The following is a 20,005-nucleotide window of genomic DNA, read 5'->3' as shown; positions in this document are numbered from 1 at the left end:
TTATATAAAAAAAATCTCAAAATTTTAATTTCAAATTTTTGAACAAAATATCAAACAATATAATAAAATTTTACTTACTTAGATTAAGTTGATTTTGATGTATAATTTCTCTAATTTTAAACTGATTTTTAGATGAGGAAAATGATGAATATAAGTTTGAGAAGTTAAAGTTCTAAGATTAATGATGAAGGTAAAATGGAGATTAAACTAATTTTTATATGTAAGTAATCACTTTTTAATAAGACGTACATTAAAAAGTGTTATTTTGGTAATAAAAAGTGTCCATTTATTGCTGCAAATGAAACTTGGATAATTTTTCTTTTAATTTTTAATATATAATAAAATGTTAATATAGTTTTATGTAATTAAATGAATTTTAAAAAGTAATATCAAATGATATGATAACACATCATCTGTTTATCTAATTATAAACTGAAAAACATATGCACATACCATTGGTCTCTTATAATGACCCATCTGGGTGTATTCTCACTTTGCTAAATAATCAAATCATTATAAAATTTTGAGGAGCACGTGGGCACTATCATATGTGATTGTTTGCAAAGTACTCGGGGCCAAGAGCTGATAGCTCTTACTATTTAGGGCTAAATTTGATGTGTACTTTAGTTAATTAAACGCAGATGATTTGAAGATACCCTTGTTTCTGTTCTGTTGATTGAGTTGTTGAACAAGTTTTTATCTCCTGTGTGACTTTCACTAGGGAATTTGACTTCAGACGTCGAGAATATCTTAGTTCAAATTAAAGTTTCATAAATGTAACAGAAATTTAAATTCAAATATTTTTTTTAAGAGCTCTAATTTTTAAATTTAACGCATATGGGTTGAGTTTATTTCTCAGCGTGTAGCATAGAAGAAGTAATATAGTTTTGCTGTTGAACCCTGACGTAACTATACCGTTGAAACTTATCCATCTGCAGAAGATAAGTTTAATATGGAGTTGTATAGGAAGTAATTATAAAAATGAAGTTCTTCCATCACTATTTTGATTCCTTCCTGGGATTCTATACACAAGTCAACATGTATTTATTGACATTAAAATGAATTTTAGTATCAGAATAAACTATGTATTTTCCTTTTTTTGATGACATTATTTTCAATATAAAAATCAGTTTCTTGTGGATTGAAGATGCCAAGCTAACTAATATTAATGCTTGTGTAAGAAATCTCCTTAAAAAAATTGCTGGAAGCACAAAAATGGGGGAGAACTGGGATTGTTTAGAAACCTCAGGCGCCAGCATTCTCTTGTTCTGCAAGTATTGCCACGGAGAAGGTACGTGGTGATGGAAAAATGGGCAAGTTACCAGAGACTTTGGAGCCATGGACTTCACTTAATGAAGCTAACTAAAGAGAGTTGACTTACATTTATAATAAAAATATGTTATATTTATAATAAAAATGTTGACGTTGGACTAGGGATGGCAACAAGAGGAGGTTAGTCACGAGCTCATTTTTCACACAGGAGAAATTTTTTTTTTTATGTATCTATACCTGTAAAAAAAAAAATTTCTCCCTATCTTCTTAATCTATCAAGTGTGATAATTTTGTAATAAATACTAAAAAAATTGATGACAATTTTGTAATAAAAACTATTAAATGTATTTTTTTAATAAATATATATTAGATTTAGGGTAATTTTATAATAACTTTAATCTATTTAGAATATATTAGATTTAGGTGACAGGATAAGGCGAGACATGATAGGGCGGGACGGGACAGGGTGGGGATACACATATTTTCACACTCAATTGTAAAGATCATTTTTGTTCCTGTCCTCATTTTTATTAGAAAATCTCTCTTTCTAATAGAACCGAGATGAGCTAAAGACCCTCCCTATGTTGGACTAAAGTTATGGGGGGTCCATGATTTAGTAGGTAACTTTTGCATAATTAATCAACTTCTAAAGCTCCAACAATGCCCACTTATCGTTGAATTTGTAAGTACTTTTTAATGGGGGATTATTTATTTAAATGTGTTGACCTTCAAACAAAACAGCTAACTTAAAAATTACACGAGAATAGATTAGAGAGTATGTTTTAGAACTACTAATTCTATTCTACCGATCATTGTTAGAAAAAAATAATTAATATTTATTCAGAATCCTAACTATGATCCTTCCAATTGACTTTATGTATGATTCATAAAGTCAACTGAAAGGATAATAGTTTATATTCATAGTGTTGTTATTATTTTGGATTTTTTTTTTAATTTTTTGGTCAAAGATAGACTCTATATATATATATATATATATATATATATATATATATAGTGATAGTTAGGGTTAAACAAATTTAGGATAATGGAATGATTGATGAAACAATAGATGTTTTAATGGTCAAAATATAGCGGGAGAATAAATGCGCCTCAATTGTGATTGTAGAATTTGGGGAGGATGTTTCCTTTAAAAATAGGAAGCATCCGTTAGTGTCAAGTGCTTGTTGTGATCATGGCGAAATGGGTACTTGTTTATTTGTTTTAAGGCTTGTAGAAGAAAAGACAAATTGCTCAGTCTTATTTTATGAGTTTGGTTTAGAATGATACTTGTTCATTAGTTGTCAAATCCGTAAGTTAACTTAAGGAGGAATTTTGACTATATAACCCTAATTGTAATCTTAGCTTTTAAACCCACTACAAACCACCCTTTTGAATGAATAGGAAATTAAAAAGTGTTACTCTGATTTAAGAGTCACATATTTCAGGGATATTAATTAAAATAGACAAAAAAAATTTAGATTAAACGTTTTTGGACAAACTTTTGAAGTAATTATTTTTCTAAACAAATTCATCGTTTATTCCAATAATACCTTGTTTCTTTGATATACCTTCCCTTTAGTCATGTTTTTTCTCGACACAGTTGACAACGATACACTCCAATAATACATCATCACATTGAATATTAGATAGTTTAATAATTTATATCATAATAAATCTAAACTTTTATTGAAAACTTGTTGTGGAAACTTCCACAGATAAAAGTTTAAAACTTTGAATGCTAATTTCTAAAGTTTGAATTTTGATTTTTGAAAGAGTTTTGACTTTGATTATTTGTTTAGTTATTGATTACATTAATTGTGTTGTATTAGTAAAAATAGAACAAGTTCTGATATCAGATCGAAATGAAAAGTAAAAACGTAATTTCTTGAAAACTGAGTGCGAATGCGAGTGTGAAGTGTGAGTGTGAGTGTGAGTGTGAAATGCAAGTACAAAGTGTGAGTGCGAGAATACGCATGCACAAAGTCTGAATGCGAGGAAGCATTTATACAAATATAAAAATATGTTGATATAAATATTTTTATAAAAATGTTTATATATAATTATTTTTATATATATATGAAGTGCACACACACTTCGTGTTTAAAACTTCATGTGTGCGCATTTTTGCACTCGTACTTACACTTGCACTTGCAATCGCACCCGATTTTCAAGAAATCATGTTTTTATTTTCTATTCCGATCTGACATAAAAACTTGTTTTACTTTTACTAATACAATATATATTCATTGTTTACACATCTAATGTAATAAGTAATTAAACAAATAAATAAAATAAAATCTCTTTAAAAAATTAGTATTCAAAATTTTAAATTTTTATCAACATTCAAAGTTTTGAACTTTTATCCATAGAAGTTTCCACAACAAATTTTTGATGAAAGTTTGGATTTATTATGATATAAGTTATCAGACTATCTTATTTTTAATATGATGATATACTGTTGAAGTATATTACCATCAACTGTATTGAAAAATAATACAACTAAAGAAAATGTATATTAAAGGAAAAATATATTATTGGAATAAACGATAAATTTGCTTAGAAGAATAATTGCTGTAAAAGTTTGTCTAAAAACATTTAAGCAAAATTTATTTTACTTATTTTAATTAATATCCCCATATTCTATATACACACACATAAGGCTAGATTCTAGGTGAGTTGGCACAACCTCAATTATCAATTCGATTTGATTGAGTTTAAAATGAGTAACCAAAGCTCTAGATCAAGTGATGGATGCTAGACTTGAACTCAACTTGTCAATGTTAAACTTGCATTGAAAAGAGACGTTTTGACAACTCACTCCACCAAATATATAAATAAGTTTAATCTAATTTAAAAAATTTCATATACTTTAATAACTCACTTATTATAAATAAGTTTACTTATTTTTTTTCTTGATACAATTTAATTTTTTTTCCTTTTTTACTAATATTTTTAAAATAATAATTAAATTTTAAAAATACCTATCAGACTAAGTCAAACTTGAACTCGACTTATCATACGAAATTCAAACTCAATTCTTTGAAATTTTATCCAGTTTAAGCTGGACTTTTTTATAACTCAGAGAACTTAAACTTAGGTCTTAGTTGAAACTTTGTCAAGGTCGAGTTGGACTTCCCTCAGCGGGCTCAGATCCATTGTTCGATATAAATCTAAATTCTCAACTCACATAGATCAGGACCGTTTGGGCAGGTTCGGGCTGGACCTTGGTCTTGGGCTTGAGTCAGCCCAATACTATTGTAAGTTCAACTGAACGAAGCAGACCTGAGCTTTTTGGACCCACGCAGGGAAAACTGCATAAACCCTACTACTGAACGTTCACTCGCTCTCTCTTTGAATCAAAACCCATTTCAAATTCCTTTTCGAATCACTCCTGATCGATGGCAGCCATCTCCATCTCTAAACCTTGCAAGCTAAAACCTAGGGTTTATTTTTGTTTCAACACACCCAAAATCGAAAGCTCATATTCTCGCCATTTTCCTCGCTTCTTTTGCTCAACCGATGGCCAAACCCCAGAAAATACGCCTCCAAACCCGGAGCCAGTTCAACCACAAGAAGAAGTGAAAGTGGAGCAGACCCAATTTCAGAGAATCCCAAGAGGTAGGCAACGAAACCCTGAAAAAATAGAGGATATAATTTGTAGAATGATGGCGAATCGGGCCTGGACGACCCGGTTGCAGAACTCGATCCGGGCTTTAGTTCCCGAATTCGATCACAATCTTGTTTATAATGTTATTCATGGTGCCAAGAACGCGGAGCATGCGCTCCAGTTCTTCAGGTGGGTTGAGCGGGCCGGGTTGTTTAACCATGACCGTGAAACCCATTTGAAAATTATTACAATTTTAGGGCGAGCTTCGAAGTTGAATCATGCTAGGTGTATATTGTTAGATATGCCCAAAAAAGGCGTGGAATGGGACGAAGATATGTTTGTAAAGTTAATTGATAGTTATGGTAAAAAGGGAATTGTTCAAGAGTCTGTTAAAATTTTTGACAAAATGAAGGAACTGGGTGTGGAGAGGACTATAAAATCCTATGATACTTTGTTTAAAGTAATCTTGAGACGTGGCCGATATATGATGGCGAAAAGGTATTTCAATAAGATGCTGGGTGAGGGAATAGAGCCAACAAGGCATACTTATAATATTATGCTGTGGGGGTTCTTTTTGAGTTTGAGACTTGAGACTGCAATAAGGTTTTATGAGGATATGAGGAGTAGAGGGATTTCTCCAGATGTGGTTACTTACAATACAATGATTAATGGGTATAATCGGTTTAAGAAGATGGACGAGGCTGAACAGTTGTTTGTAGAGATGAAAGGGAAAAATATTATGCCTACAGTTATTAGTTATACTACTATGATAAAGGGGTATGTTGCAGTTGAGCGAGCTGATGATGCATTGAGGTTGTTTGAGGAAATGAAATCATTTAATATTAAGCCAAATTCTGTGACATATACAGTTTTGCTGCCAGGGTTGTGTGACACAGGGAAATTGGCTGAAGCACAGAACATTTTGAAGGAGATGGTGGACAGATATATTGCTCCAAAGGATAACTCAATATTTTTTAAGCTGTTGACTAGTCAGTGTGCATCTGGGGACTTGGATGCGGCAGCAAATGTGCTGAAGGCAATGATTCGTTTGAGCATTCCAACAGAAGCTGGACATTATGGTGTCTTAATTGAGAACTTCTGCAAGGCTGAGATGTTTGATCAGGCAGTTAAGTTGTTGGATAAGCTAGTTGAGAAGGATATCATCTTGAGGCCCCAAAATTCTGTGCATGTGGAGGCCAGTGCTTATAATCCAATGATTCAGCATTTGTGCCTCAGTGGACAGACAGGAAAAGCTGAAATTTTTTTCAGGCAGTTGATGAAAACAGGTGTCTTGGATCCCATTGCCTTTAATAATTTGATATGTGGGCATTCCAAAGAAGGGAATCCGGATTCTGCTTTTGAGATTATTAAGATCATGCAAAGGAGAGAGGTGCCCAGAAATGCTGATGCTTACAAGTTGCTCATTGAGAGCTACCTGAGGAAAGGTGAGCCAGCTGATGCCAAAACTGTTTTGGATAGTATGATTGAAGATGGGCATCTTCCAGCTTCATCACTATTCAGGTCTGTCATGGAAAATCTGTTTGAAGACGGGAGGGTTCAAACTACAAGCCGGGTCATGAAGAGCATGGTAGAGAAGGGTGTGAAGGAGAACATGGATTTGGTTGCCAAGGTCTTGGAAGCTCTTCTCATGAGAGGTCATGTTGAGGAAGCCCTTGGACGCATTGATCTGCTGATGCACAGTGGATGTGCACCCAAATTTGACAGTCTTCTGTCCGTTCTGTCTGAGAAAGGGAAGACCATTGCTGCTTTGAAGTTGTTGGATTATTGTTTGGAGAGGGATTGCATTGTAGATTTTTCAAGCTACGAGAAGGTGTTGGATGCTCTCTTAGCAGCAGGGAAGACTCTCAATGCATATTCATTATTATGTAAAATACTGGCGAAAGGAGGGCCCACCGATTGGAAGAGCTGTGAGGATCTGATTGCTAGCCTTAATCAGGAGGGGAACACAAAGCAAGCAGATATACTCTCCAGAATGATAAGGGGAGGGGAGACTGCCCGTGGGAGCAAGGGGAAGAAACAATCAGCTGTTCCCAGCTAGTTTTACCTTTTTGTCTTCCTTTCCTAATTTTAGTATAGTTTTAAAGTCAGAGAACTTTTCCTGAAATTTTTTATTTGAGAATGATTTGGAGAGCTCTCCAATTTGATCAGAATAACTGCCGGAAAATACAATTTCTTTTGTTCTGTACTTTGTTCGGAATTTCAAAGGCGTAACACCATAATTACTTTCCTCTGGGTTATTGTTAGGTATCTATTTTAAAAGGGGTTGATGGGAAAATAACCAACAACTTAAAGGGCTATCACGAAATTTATCCCATATATGAAGTTGATTTTAACTTAATCTTACTCATTTCCTGAAATTCATCTCATTTTCTATGGTACCAATAAACAATTTCTTGTATGATAGTATAAATTTAATCGAAGTCTTATGTAAATCGTCATGCATGAGCTGTAATGAAATTGGGTTTTTAGGGTTTATTGTATATTTGGATTAAATTCATTGTTGTGTCGATGAGTTATATGTGAATGAGAAGATTGTGATTATAGAAGTTAGGAATTGAATGGAATATTTCATATTTTTTTACTGCTTTTGACTGTTTAGTGTATTTTACCTAGTTAGCATATTATGCTAGCTATTGATGCTAAGCAAAGAAATCAAACAAGAAGTTGTTCGAATATGTCAATCCAACAAAATTGAAGTCATTGAACAAAATTAGACGAACGATGAAAAAAGATAGAATATTGATAAAAATTAATTTTATAAACTTCATCTATAATAATATATTAACTGTATATCGATTGAAAAAGTATCAATCATTCCCTCGGTGTATTACTAAGTGAAATATTCATTACACCCTATTAGCTAATCATAGTTGAGAAAAATTACATTTAATCCTTCTCTACCCTTAGAAGATGAGGATTTGTTTTAAAATCAGTTTCTTGTTGCAATGTTAATATTGTAACACAACTACTGAACCCAAAATCAGGCTTTCAGGGGTGTCTTCTGCAATTGAACATTGAATCTAAATGTGCCAAAAAATTTGAGTGAGAGAAGCCCATGCCCAATTCGCAAGGGTTTGTCCATTTGTCAGTCAAACATCTTTACACTTTTTGCAATCTTCTTCATGCATAGACTGCCATCTTATCAGTTCTATTTCATCGTGGCTAAAGCCAACCGGCCAACATGCCTTCGCCAATAACCTTTCAAATTGCACGGTCCTGATCTCAGTAACACTACATTTTCATCCAACGGCCAAGCGGGTCGAATTCTATGGACACTAGCCAACTTGTTTGTACTGCCTCATGTAGCCGGTAGCCCTTAACCTAAACGGCGGGCTGAGCCTCATAACTTTTTTTTAATATCAATTTTACCCCTCCTTCATGTTTCCTTCTCAATATTTCATTATTGATCATTTTCATGAAAATTCTCAATTATATAATTAAAAACTATTTTTTTCAAATTAAATTATGGCAAAAATAATTTTTTCTCAAAGTCATCTAAAAATAGCCCTCTTTTAAAAATATTATTGAAAATAAAAATAAAAAAATCTTATGAAAATACTTTCAGTATAAATGGGTCAAAATTTATTTAAAAATAGTTTATAAAAGTAATTCTAAAAGTTAATGTGGAATTACAAAATTATTACACTATGAAAATATTTAATTTTGAATTATCGTTGGAAGATATTTCAACCCAAAACCACTGTCACTCAAATTACAATTGAGGCCTACAAGGAGTTTTGCTTTCTAAAGTATATTATCCCAGAGAATGAGGATATTTTGGTAAACCTGAAAGATAAAATATCTCGCTCACACTCGTTTCCAGTTGGCATAAATATCTAAGCCACTCTCGCTTCTCCTTACCCATCTAAAACCCTATCACTTCTATTCAAAATTCACTCTTTATCTCTTCCAAAATGACTACCACTTCAGCTTTGTCTCTTGTCCTCCCATCTCTCAATCCCAAAACCCTATCTCTTTACAACCCTAAACCCGCCTCATTTTCCTTCTCCTCTTCCTCGTCCCTCAAGCTCCTTGCCAAACCCAATTCAGTTTCTTCTTCATTTATTCACTCCTTTCAACCCGTTCGTTTTGTTAGACACGTTGCTATATCTTCTGAGTTTGACCAGGAAGAAGAGGTTTTGAGTGAAGGGGATGAGCCCAGTTTCTCTCCTGACCTTAAACTCTTTGTGGGTAATCTTCCTTTCAGCGTTGACAGTGCTCAGCTTGCTGGCTTGTTTGAGACCGCCGGAAATGTTGAGATGGTTGAGGTAATTTGGGTTTTTGAATTAATTTATGTTTTTAATACTTTAGATTTGTTTGTGATGGATTCTAGAGAGATTAATGTTGGTGAACGAAAGTGAATTGCGAACATTAAAGAATTTAACTTTTTGTTTAAGAGAACATATTTCTGAGAGATAAGTATTTTCGTCGCGATTTTGAGCAACTGTTGTCTGTAATTTTAGGTGAATCGATTTCAAAGAAAATCTTATTTTATTTTTTGGGGTTGGAGAATAGGGGGTTTAGTGGGTGTAGTTTTATTTATTTATTTTTATGGCGCAATTTACTTATTTGCTTTGTTGTGCTTAAGTTTTTTTCTTTTGTTAGGTAATATATGACAAGGTTACAGGGAGAAGTAGAGGATTTGGATTTGTGACCATGTCAACAAAGGAGGAAGTAGAAGCAGCTGCTCAACAGTTCAATGGCTATGTATGTGGTGACATCCCGTATACTTGGCTTAGTTTCTCGTTCAATGTGAAATGAGATAAAACATTATAAGACTGCTTCTTTCTTGTAGACTATATACTTGTTCTCAGTTTCTTGAATTATCTATGTGACAATATATGAAGGTCAATTGATTCTGTGGTCAAAGTTCAATATTTTCTTCTTTTTCTTTGAATTGAGGTACTTACTAGTGTTACCATTATTGTGACTTAGAGCAAGAATTTGTGACAATTTGCAGGAACTTGAGGGCAGGTCCTTGAGGGTAAATTTTGGACCTCCCCCGTCTCGGAGGGAAGAATCCTTTTCTAGAGGGCCCCGAGGAGGTGGTGGTGCTCCTTTGGATAGTGGCAACCGCCTTTATGTTGGTAACCTTTCATGGGGTGTTGATGATTTAGCCCTTGAGAATTTGTTTAGTGAGCAAGGGAAGGTAATGGAAGCCAGGGTGGTTTATGACAGGGAGAGTGGTAGATCTAGGGGTTTTGGCTTTGTAACTTACAGTTCTTCTGAAGAGGTTGACAATGCAATTGAGTCCTTGAATGGTGTTGTAAGTTCGTTGCTGCTTTTTCCTCAATGATTTATGTATTCTGTTTAGTGTCTTATCTCTTAAAAAACAAGTATCTACAAGATTCAATTACACTTATGCAATTTTTTTATTTCAGGATTTGGCTGGTAGACCAATTCGAGTGTCTGTAGCAGAATCTAGGCCAAGGCGTCAATTTTGAGTTTCAGTCTATTCAGTTGAAAAAATGGTTTAAGTAAGGTTCTGAAACTGATTTTTGGTTAGACTGTTTTATCTCTGATTATTTACCTGTGTGTGTTAGCTTGCTTGTATGCTACATATGTAGATTGTCATAACTGAACTGGTTGAGCTTGTTTCTGCAGGTATGGGGTTATCTGGGTTGCCTTAGTGAACTCAGCTAATCTCCCGTTAAGGTACCTGAGAAATTGGGAGTTGAATGATTTGCTTTTATCCAAGATTTTCCGATCACGATCATTGCACAAATTGCATCTGAATGAACAAAGGCAAAAAATGTCTGTTAGACTCTTTGTATGTTTTGAATATCAGGATTCAGATAAGGATATGCAGTCTACATATATTTGATATCATTTGTTAGAACTTGTGTATGAGTTTTCATTTTGTTTGGCTTTCCCATGCATCTTCTACTGATATTCTTTTGCCATCCTTGAATGAATTATATGGAAATGGAAATCCACGGAATTTTATTCTAAGATCTATGATTTTAGAATTCTGAAACGCTTGGGTTGTTTGTTTAGCCTAGAAAGCATTTGGAACTTTATTCTACTGATTGTTATTCTTCTGTGAATTTCATTTTCTTCATTTATAATTGACTTTTGGGAACTAGGTGTGCGCATACAGTTTTAAATATATAATTAGGTATTCAGGCGATATATATTAGATATTTTTTATTTTTAATTCAAAATTATTTAATCATAATATAATACATTATATTGGATATTCAAAATTTGGACACAATGTTTTATCCCTTTAGAGAGGGCATATTGTGGTAGTCTAAATTGCTTCTTCGATAACCATGCCATTTACACCAATCCTTAATATTTAAAAAAAAAAAAATCTAATTGAATAAAAAATTTGTCTAAATGGAATTTGATTTTACATTGAATTATATAATTTAACATCAAACAGTATTGTATAATTTAAACATAGAAAAACAGTTATATAAAATATTTTAAACTAATAATTCAATTATGAGAAACATAGGTTGGGTATTTTATAACAAAAATAATATAAGAAAAATAAATCATCTCAATAAAATAAATTTATCTAACAATGAAATTACATCTAATTTGTAAATACAAAACACAATTATAAATTTGATCGGTGATTTTCCTGTCATAATAAGAAGAAATCTTAAGATTATAGGCTAAAATAAATATAATAAAAATTCATATAATTAATCTATCTTCAATGTATTAAGAATATTTATACAATCAATATTGATTTTTTATAATATTACTTTTAATTATTTTGGAAAACATAAAATAAAGGTTGGGAAAGAATAATTTACTACCCTAGTTATTTTAGGTTAAATATAATTAATTACTTAATTTATTCCATTTAATTCTAAATTTATTTGTATAATTGGTCAAGTGTAAGTGGCATGCAATAACTATTTGTTGCCGCCTAAAAAGCACTGCGGTTACTTGTACCATCAATAAATTAGTTGGGTATTACACAAAAGTTTAATTTCATCTTCTGAAAAATATATTAAAATTTCTTACACTGAGTTTTAAGTAATTTAGTTTTCATCAAAATCCCAGCTTGCTGCGGCGAAATATCTCCCGCAAACGGGTAAGGGGAAGCTGTCGCCTGCTGCCATTAGTGGCCTTGAGCCTCAAGTCAAGAGTGACTGACCCACCATCGTTTTTTCCACATTTAATTCACTCAGTTGGCAAAATAGAAGTCTTTCCGAAATATTGAAGACTAGACGATCTTTAGACACTCACTTTTGTCTTGTCTTAATTTTAGCTGGAGTCTGAAAATAATCCAGTTTAACTCTCCTGTTGGATTCCATGAATTATTATAATAATTATCCAGAGATTCTGACTTTTGGTTAACACGTTCTCTTTATTCTGTCAAATGTTTACTTCAATTCTGACTAGATATGTTTGTTAGTCTTGTTGATTACAAAAAAAGTGGGAAAAGTTCAAAACCCACAAGGGTTAATGAGACAGAAACAGGAGAATGTGCCGTGGTTTTTGATCCCATATGCCTCGTTTTGTCTTCTTGTGAGAGTGTTTCTGTCAACAAAGATTTTAAATTTCTTGAGTTTATAAGGTTTCGGTCATTAGAAGCTAGGAGAGGAAGAAATTATGATTGTAAGTAATTCTGTAATTAAATATATGCAGCTTTTTAAGTCTTGTCCTTTTTACTTGATGCTTCTTATTTCTCTGTGTTTCCCTTTGCTTTGATGACATTATTCTGTGTTTGAATTGAAATGAAGTCACGGGATTCTTTGAATTTTCTGAGCAATTTTTGTTGTATTAGTGGGGTGAATTCATTTAATTGGTCACTTGCATTTTTTTAACTAGAAAGGGTGGCAGTGGCAGAGGTTTAAGCTTCACAAGATGTTGTTGAATTTCTTTTATGTTTGTGTGATTCTCAACCAAGTACTTGAGCAAAAGTTGTTTTGATTTGTGTGGTTAAGTTTTTCTGGATCTGTCTGTATTCTTTTGATAAATGCCCTGATACAGCTACTTCATGGCAGATCAAATCCATTGACTGAAGTCACAGAACTTGTTCTTCGATTCACCATGGCTGCTAGTAAATCAAAATGCATAAGGTCTGCCCATGTATCTAGTTAATCTGTTTCATGAATTTTGCAATTTAGACCAATGTCTAACTGATTGTGCAACTTTTTGCTTCTTAGTATCTTAAAGCAAGATAATAAAATTTTTGGTTTTAAATTGTAGTATATACAACTTCACTGAAATTTTATGTTATATAAATTTCAGATTCACGGATGATCCTGAGACGGCAGAGTCCACATCACCTAAAACGGATTGTAAGTTAAGATTTACCAATAAATTTCTTAAGAAAGCAGGGTTTGAGCTGCACTCAAAGAAGTTTGAGAAGGATGGAACAGGCAATAACTTTAGTGAAAAACAGCTTTCCAGAGTCTTCTCTGAGGATTATGATGCTGTAGAGAAGATGATTTTGGATCCTAGAGGACCTGTCATTAACAAATGGAACAAAATTTTCTTAGTAGCTTGTTTGGTTTCTCTTTTTGTTGATCCTCTATTCTTCTATTTGCCAAGTACTAAGGAGGGCATGTGCATTGAGGTTTCCACACCCCTTGAAATCTCTCTCACAATCATTCGTTCGATAACTGATGCATTTTACTTTGTTCAAATATATGTTCGATTTCGGACGGCTTATGTTGCTCCTTCCTCTCGTGTATTGGGGAGAGGAGAGCTGGTTGTTGACTCTTCAAAAATTTCTTCAAGGTACCTTCGCAAGGATTTTTGGCTTGACGTGGTGGCTGCCCAACCACTTCCACAGGTATGCAGCACACTATGTGACTCTAACTTTAGGCTTCCCTCAGTTGATTCTAGGATCTATTATTGAGAGTTGTGATTACTAGACAGTTTCTTTCAAAATTAAGAAGCTATTCTTGTTTGGTTCTAATGTATGCTTCATTTGACAAAACTGGTGAACTTGAAATCATGGTCTTATAAATATTACGTCAATTCCAACCTGCAGTTATTATGTATGTGTGCTATCCATTTTTATGTTTCTTGGCAACCAAATGGAGCATTAGGTCTACTTGCCGGAAGAGAAACAGATAATTCTTGAGTACCAGATGTTATCTATTATAGTTCCTCAAAACAATATTATTTTCAGTTTACTTTTGGTTTGGATAGTATAAGATGATCTTGAAACCAATTATTGCATTACTTAATTCTTTTCCCTTGTGAAGTTTATGCGTGGCCATGCCTGAATGCTTAGTAGATTATAAATTTAGCTGTAATATTGTACCTACAGATATCATAGATTTGTATTATTTTCTTTGACATAATTTGGAATATATCTTTTCATATTTCAGCTGTTGGTTTGGGCTGTAATACCTCATTTAAAGGGTGCATCGACAGTCAACATGAAAAATGTTATTCGCTTAATCATCATATGTCAGTATGTGCTGAGACTATATCTCATCTTTCCACTGTCATCTGAAATCATCAAGGCTTCTGGGCTTTTGTTGGAAACAGCATGGGCTGGAGCAGCTTATAATTTGATGCTATATATGTTGGCCAGCCATGTAAGTTAAAACTCATTATATTTGCTCTAATAAATTATCTTCCAGCAGAATATAATTCTGACTCCATTTAACCGCTTTTGTAAAGGTTTTAGGAGCCTGCTGGTACCTCTTATCAGTAGAGCGGCAAGAAGAGTGTTGGAGCAAAGTGTGCAGTTCTCAACACCTGCGTTGCTATTTGGGTTTTTTTGACTGTCATCTCATGGATAACCCTGCTAGAGTTGATTGGTTTATATCAAGCAATATCTCTAGTCTATGTGATCCGGATGGAAACTTCTTTCAGTTTGGTATTTTTGCTGATGCCTTAGCATTTAATGTGACAGCTGTCAGCTTCTTCGACAAGTACTTATATTGTCTTTGGTGGGGTTTGAGGAATCTGAGGTGAGTCTCTGTTGCAATGCAGCGTAGATTGATGAGATCCCTCCATTTTGGTTATCCTTTTTCATTTAACTCAGTAACTACGCAATATAGCTGTGTTAACCAGTAGAACTGTCTCAGACACATGTAAAGAATTTATATCTATGTGACATACAAAATGCCACTTCAATCTTGATTATTCTTTGTGACCTATAATTCTAAGTAACTCCTATCATGTGAGTGTATTGTAAACTAACCAAAGTTCTTCAAAATTTTGCAGTTCTCTGGGACAGAATCTCTTCACAAGCACTAATGCTTGGGAAAGTGTTTTTGCCATCATCATTGCAATTATAGGACTTGTGCTTTTTGGACTGCTTATTGGGAATATGCAAGTAAGTTATAAATATGAATGTGCAGGTTGTTAATCCTCCATCTGAAGACACTATATATTTCTATTACTTCTGCTATATTTTCCCAACTAAGCTCCATCATTATTAATTTTTAATGCAGTCTCTGTAACAAGAGTTAAAAATTTATATCTTTTTCCTTATTACTAGACATACCTCCAATCTACTACTATGCGACTTGAAGAGTGGAGGATTAGGAGAATGGATACTGAAGAATGGATGCGTCACAGACAACTTCCACATGAACTGAAACAGTGTGTGCGAAAGTATGACCAATACAGATGGGTTGCAACCAGAGGAGTCGATGAGGAGGCAATACTAAGGGGCCTCCCAATGGATCTTCGACGAGACATCAAGCGCCACCTCTGTCTTGATCTAGTTCGACAGGTAAATATTCACTCTCTTTGTATGTACAGAGGTTTAGGTTATAAATTAAGCTGAAATAGATAGCCATGTATCCATGAATCATTAAAATTAGCCAAGACTTCTATAAGCCTTATTGACTTCTCCAGTTACACGAGAAAGATATCTATTCATTCTAACAAATGTATCGTAATTATAAATGTGAAACAGGTACCACTTTTTGATCTGATGGATGATAGGATGCTAGATGCGATATGTGAAAGGTTGAAGCCGCAACTATGTACACCAGGCACCTCTCTTGTTCGAGAGGGTGATCTTGTTAGTGAGATGCTTTTCATAGTTCGAGGCCACTTAGATTCTTACACTACTGATGGTGGCCGCTCTGGATTCTTCAATTCATGCTGCATTGGCCCTGGTGACTTTTGTGGTGAGGAACTGCTCACTTGGGCTCTCGATCCTCGTCCAGGTGTTGTCCTTCCTTCATCTACTCGCACAGTCGAAGCCCTCACTGAGGTTGAAGCATTTGCATTCATCGCGGAGGACTTGAAGTTTGTTGCATCCCAATACCGGAAGCTGCATAGCAAGCAACTCAGGCATACGTTAAGGTGTCACTCACCTCAATGGAGAACATGGGCTGCATGCTTCATACAAGCAGCCTGGTTTCGCCATAAAAGAAGGAAGGAAGCAGCTGAACTTGACAAAATAGAGAGTACAACCTTCATGTCCGAATTAACTGAACAAACAGTAGCTGCTCTTAAGAAAAAAGAGAGTATAACCTTCATGTCTGAATTAACCGAACAAACAACAAGATCCTCGGCTTTGGCCTCAGCCTTTCTTAGGCATGCAGGAAAACCAGCTGAAAGCTCTAGAAGGAATGGAAGCCAGCGAAGTAGGATTGACTCTGAATTTATTACATCCTTACGAAAGCCAAATGATCCTGATTTTACATTTGAAGAGAGATGAAAACAACAGAATTTGGTCACAATTTTACTTGTTTAGGGTATTAGATTTAGACAAATCTAGGCTTTTAGCCTAATTGGTTTATTATTTTCACGTAGGCATTGCTTTATATGTTTAGTTAGATCAATGAGATTATGTCTTAGTGTTCCATTTTAGACTAAAAGAATAGAGCTACACAAATTTGGCAGTGTGTTGTTCCTTTTGACTGTCTATTAGTCCCAACAAGCAAAGTCTTGAAATGGGCTGGATGAAAATTTTGGGCCAGTAATCCTTCTTGGGCTGACTCATTCTAGTCAGAACTAGCCCTGTTAATGTTGGGTTATTATATCTATTTGTATATTGTTGGGTTCATTTACCGATTTTCTCAATTGAGTCCAAAATCATATTGGCATCGTTTGCATTTATCTCAAAATATTTATATCTTTGACTAACGATGGTAATTGGACTTTCAAAAATAGGTTTTCGGCTGAAGAGAGGAGATTTTCTAATAAAAATGAAAATAGGGATAACTAAAATACCTATAGTCATGGACGAGATGGAGATGAAGATAAATATAGCTGTAAACTATTCTATTTTTATCTCATTCCCTTCTCGATTCGTCTTTTCACCTAAGTATTCTCTAATCTCTATATATTAAATTACCTTCGAAAGTAGAGATGGAAGGGGAAAGTGTGCAGAATTTTTCAACCGGTGAGGGAATATAAATTCTTCATCACCCGCTATTGGAGCTGAGGGTTTAAAATATCTGACCTTACTATTCCATTGTTATCTCTATCTTTGATATCATACCTTTATAAATGCAAAGTGACGTAAAGTAATATTAGATGCTTGTTAACAATTTTCTCATTAAAATATAGCCTTTGAATGTAGAGAATTAATTCGTGGTTCAGTAGGTAATTATACTGAGCAATGAATTGAAGCAAAGTAAGTCACCTTGTGGCATGAGTGTGTGGAATTTAATCTAATTTACTCTTTCTAAAGTTCTGATCCCAGTTATGACTTCAACCCAAAGACAGCTTTGTTTACTGACAGTAAGGTTAAAAGTAAAGCAACTATGAATCTCATTTAAATAAAAATTCCTTTTTGACTGTGGATAAACCTTGGTGTAATCATGATCTTCATAACTTTTGAAGTTCTAGTCTTTGACTTGAAGCCTAAGAGAACACAAGATTATTATTAACTTTAGGAACATTAAATTCTATTTTAGTTGTTTTGAAATGAGTAATCTGCATGAGACCCTTCTTCCTTTGCATGCTTTGGATTATAATATATCACCTAGAAGATAATACATTTGTCTTACTAAGTTTAATCATAATTAATTTCCTTCTTATTTTACTTAACAACTATGCTTTTCAACTAACTGTCAACTTAATTACAGTAATTACTTGAAGTTGGATCATGATGATGATTATGATTCATTTTTATGCATGCTTGAATTTTGTCCACATGGGTTCTCCTCTACTGCTAATTATGTTAAGCACAGAGATAATTATATTCTTGCATGAGACGGGAAAATTACACAGAAGCCAAGAAAATTAGGGTAGGGTAAATAATTGTGGTGGGGTTTTTTATTCTGATGGTGAAGCTATTTGTTAATTTGATATGAGTTTGTTGAAAGGCAAAGAGTAGACAAAGTTATAGTGTTGAACATGAAATAGCAACCAAAATGTGAGACAAGATCAATAGAAATGGACCCAGAAACATAGTCGGCTACCCCCATACTTCTCTGCGCATTCACAGCCTTTCTTTCTTCTTTGTGTTTTCCTTTTGAGTCTGGAAACTTTGCCCACTGTTATTTGTCAGATCCTGAAACTAGTCAAATTAGTCTGCAGAAGTTGCCCCACTTTGACTAATGAACTTTCTGTAATTCATTCCTTTATTAAACAATAAAAACCAAAGGATTTATTCAACACACCAAAATACATATATAACGATTATCTGAAGAGATAATTTGAATGATAAAAGATGTAAATCCTCAAATAAGAAATTATAGTTATGAAATTTTTTAAAATCATATTAAAATTAAATTTTTAATTAATATAATAGACCGATTGAATCACCCTTTGTTTAAGTAAGAGTTCCCCCATTATAAGATAAAATGTGACAAATAAATATATATTTACAATATGAAATTAGAAAAATGGAGCCATTGAGGTGATGATGTACATTTTTCAAATCCTAGCATTTGGGGAAATGAATGGAGTTAGCTCCCTGGAGAGGAGCCAAAAGGGTCCCACAAAAGTCAGGATTGCTTCAGGTTTTTTACCAGAGAGTGTGGAAGACCATCACCACTGGCTAAGCCAATGGAATCCTCTAAATTTTAAAGGCTAGAATCCCAAAGGCATTCGAATGATGTTTTTGACCAATTTTGTAAAAAGTTAAAGGTAAAATCTCAACTTCCTTGAGCTGTAAAATTGGAAAGCATAAAGCAAACCGGTAATTATAAAGTTAACGTTCTGATGATATTGTAGTGTTTGATGCAGAAAACATAATGGTGTCCAAACGAAAACGGGATTGTTCCCAGAAAGTTGTTTTGGGCCACAAATATCGGAATCTGAGTCTTATTTAAGAGCTTCCCAGAATTATGATGCCATGTTTGAGCAAGTAGACATGAAGGGTATTTATCAAAAGAAAATATAAGTAGCTAAATGGACCACCGCCATGCATGCCGTCATTTTGGAAAATGGCAACATTTTTATCATTACTCTCTGCAACTTGATATTACTGATTCTCCATTTTTCTTTTTCCTTTGGGAGCCAAACGAACTCAAAACTCACAAATAATTAACTGTGTTTTCCTCAATCTAACCATGCATGGTAATTATGCAGCACGCATGCACGCTCGCTCGCAAATCCATTTTAATCTTCATAATGAAAAACTAAGAAATCTCGATATTAATGTTTATGCGCAAAACTAAACTAAGGGGCCTGGGTGAGGAAGAGATGGAATTGGTTTCACTTTCACAGCACTATGTATCTTTAAATTATGTTTATGTGTGTGGAGTCTGTGTTTGCCACGTTCTCTTGTAGTTATGATGTGGACATTGTGAATTCCACCATCTTCGATACTTAGAGTTCCCCATAAACCTAGCTACCTAACTGGCCCCAATGAAAGAACACCATTGACATAAGAGTCTGCAATTGTAACAATTTGCAACCCTAAACTGTATGCCCCACAGTCTCGTCGCAGAGGTTGTCAATATTCATGTCAAGTGTTGCATCAGGCTTCGGCAGGCATGGGTATTAGATTTGATTTTCAAAAAGAGGCTAAGGACTTTGAGATATTAATTTTTCTGCTTGTATGTTAAATTTTCTATTAATTTGATGAAAAGATAAACATGTTTTTTTAATCTTTACTGAAACAAAAAATAATTAAACCTCCGATAAATAATAAAATTTTTATTCACTTCTTAACTACTAATTATAAAAACTAAAAATTATAGAAAATCACTAATAATACTATCTCTCTTCTATTATTGTCACTCTTATATTATTACTAAA

The 20,005-nt window shown here is 33.8% G+C and overlaps 3 protein-coding genes across 3 annotated transcripts; all 3 read left to right on the top strand.

The window, feature by feature from the left end:
* Positions 1–4,600: 4,600 nt before the first annotated feature.
* LOC123228415 (pentatricopeptide repeat-containing protein At2g37230) lies at positions 4,601–7,128 on the top strand. Its single transcript, XM_044653838.1, has one exon. The coding sequence runs from the start codon at positions 4,671–4,673 to the stop codon at positions 6,936–6,938; it is 2,268 nt and encodes a 755-aa protein (XP_044509773.1). The 5' UTR covers positions 4,601–4,670; the 3' UTR covers positions 6,939–7,128.
* A 1,622-nt stretch (positions 7,129–8,750) lies between these two features.
* LOC123224619 (RNA-binding protein CP29B, chloroplastic) lies at positions 8,751–10,852 on the top strand. Its single transcript, XM_044648333.1, has 5 exons — positions 8,751–9,168; positions 9,506–9,607; positions 9,861–10,166; positions 10,282–10,377; positions 10,505–10,852. Exons 1-4 carry the CDS (start codon positions 8,815–8,817, stop codon positions 10,342–10,344), a joined length of 825 nt encoding a protein of 274 aa, XP_044504268.1. The 5' UTR covers positions 8,751–8,814; the 3' UTR covers positions 10,345–10,377; positions 10,505–10,852.
* A 968-nt stretch (positions 10,853–11,820) lies between these two features.
* On the top strand, positions 11,821–16,909 carry LOC123224603 (protein CNGC15b-like). Its single transcript, XM_044648332.1, has 7 exons — positions 11,821–12,945; positions 13,118–13,664; positions 14,209–14,421; positions 14,507–14,799; positions 15,056–15,167; positions 15,333–15,569; positions 15,756–16,909. The coding sequence occupies exons 1-7, from the start codon at positions 12,917–12,919 to the stop codon at positions 16,506–16,508; spliced, it is 2,184 nt and encodes a 727-aa protein (XP_044504267.1). The 5' UTR covers positions 11,821–12,916; the 3' UTR covers positions 16,509–16,909.
* The last annotated feature ends 3,096 nt before the right edge of the window (positions 16,910–20,005 follow it).

This window comes from Mangifera indica, chromosome 1 (assembly GCF_011075055.1).
Source record: "Mangifera indica cultivar Alphonso chromosome 1, CATAS_Mindica_2.1, whole genome shotgun sequence".
NCBI classification, from domain to species: domain Eukaryota; kingdom Viridiplantae; phylum Streptophyta; class Magnoliopsida; order Sapindales; family Anacardiaceae; genus Mangifera; species Mangifera indica.
The sequence above is the reverse complement of the archived record's forward strand: the minus strand, read 5'-3'. Positions and strand labels throughout refer to the sequence as shown.

What these genes read in the sequence shown, in the direction of transcription:
- LOC123228415 (XM_044653838.1), top strand. Translation starts at nt 4,671, where the DNA reads ATGGCAGCCATCTCCATCTCTAAACCTTGCAAGCTAAAACCTAGGGTT.
- LOC123224619 (XM_044648333.1), top strand. Translation starts at nt 8,815, where the DNA reads ATGACTACCACTTCAGCTTTGTCTCTTGTCCTCCCATCTCTCAATCCC. An exon ending in CTCAACAGTTCAATGGCTAT is followed by an intron (nt 9,608 to 9,860) that starts GTATGTGGTGAC and finishes GACAATTTGCAG; the next exon opens with GAACTTGAGGGCAGGTCCTT. An exon ending in TTGAGTCCTTGAATGGTGTT is followed by an intron (nt 10,167 to 10,281) that starts GTAAGTTCGTTG and finishes TTTTTATTTCAG; the next exon opens with GATTTGGCTGGTAGACCAAT.
- LOC123224603 (XM_044648332.1), top strand. Translation starts at nt 12,917, where the DNA reads ATGGCTGCTAGTAAATCAAAATGCATAAG. An exon ending in CTGCCCAACCACTTCCACAG is followed by an intron (nt 13,665 to 14,208) that starts GTATGCAGCACA and finishes TTCATATTTCAG; the next exon opens with CTGTTGGTTTGGGCTGTAAT. An exon ending in TGGGGTTTGAGGAATCTGAG is followed by an intron (nt 14,800 to 15,055) that starts GTGAGTCTCTGT and finishes AAAATTTTGCAG; the next exon opens with TTCTCTGGGACAGAATCTCT.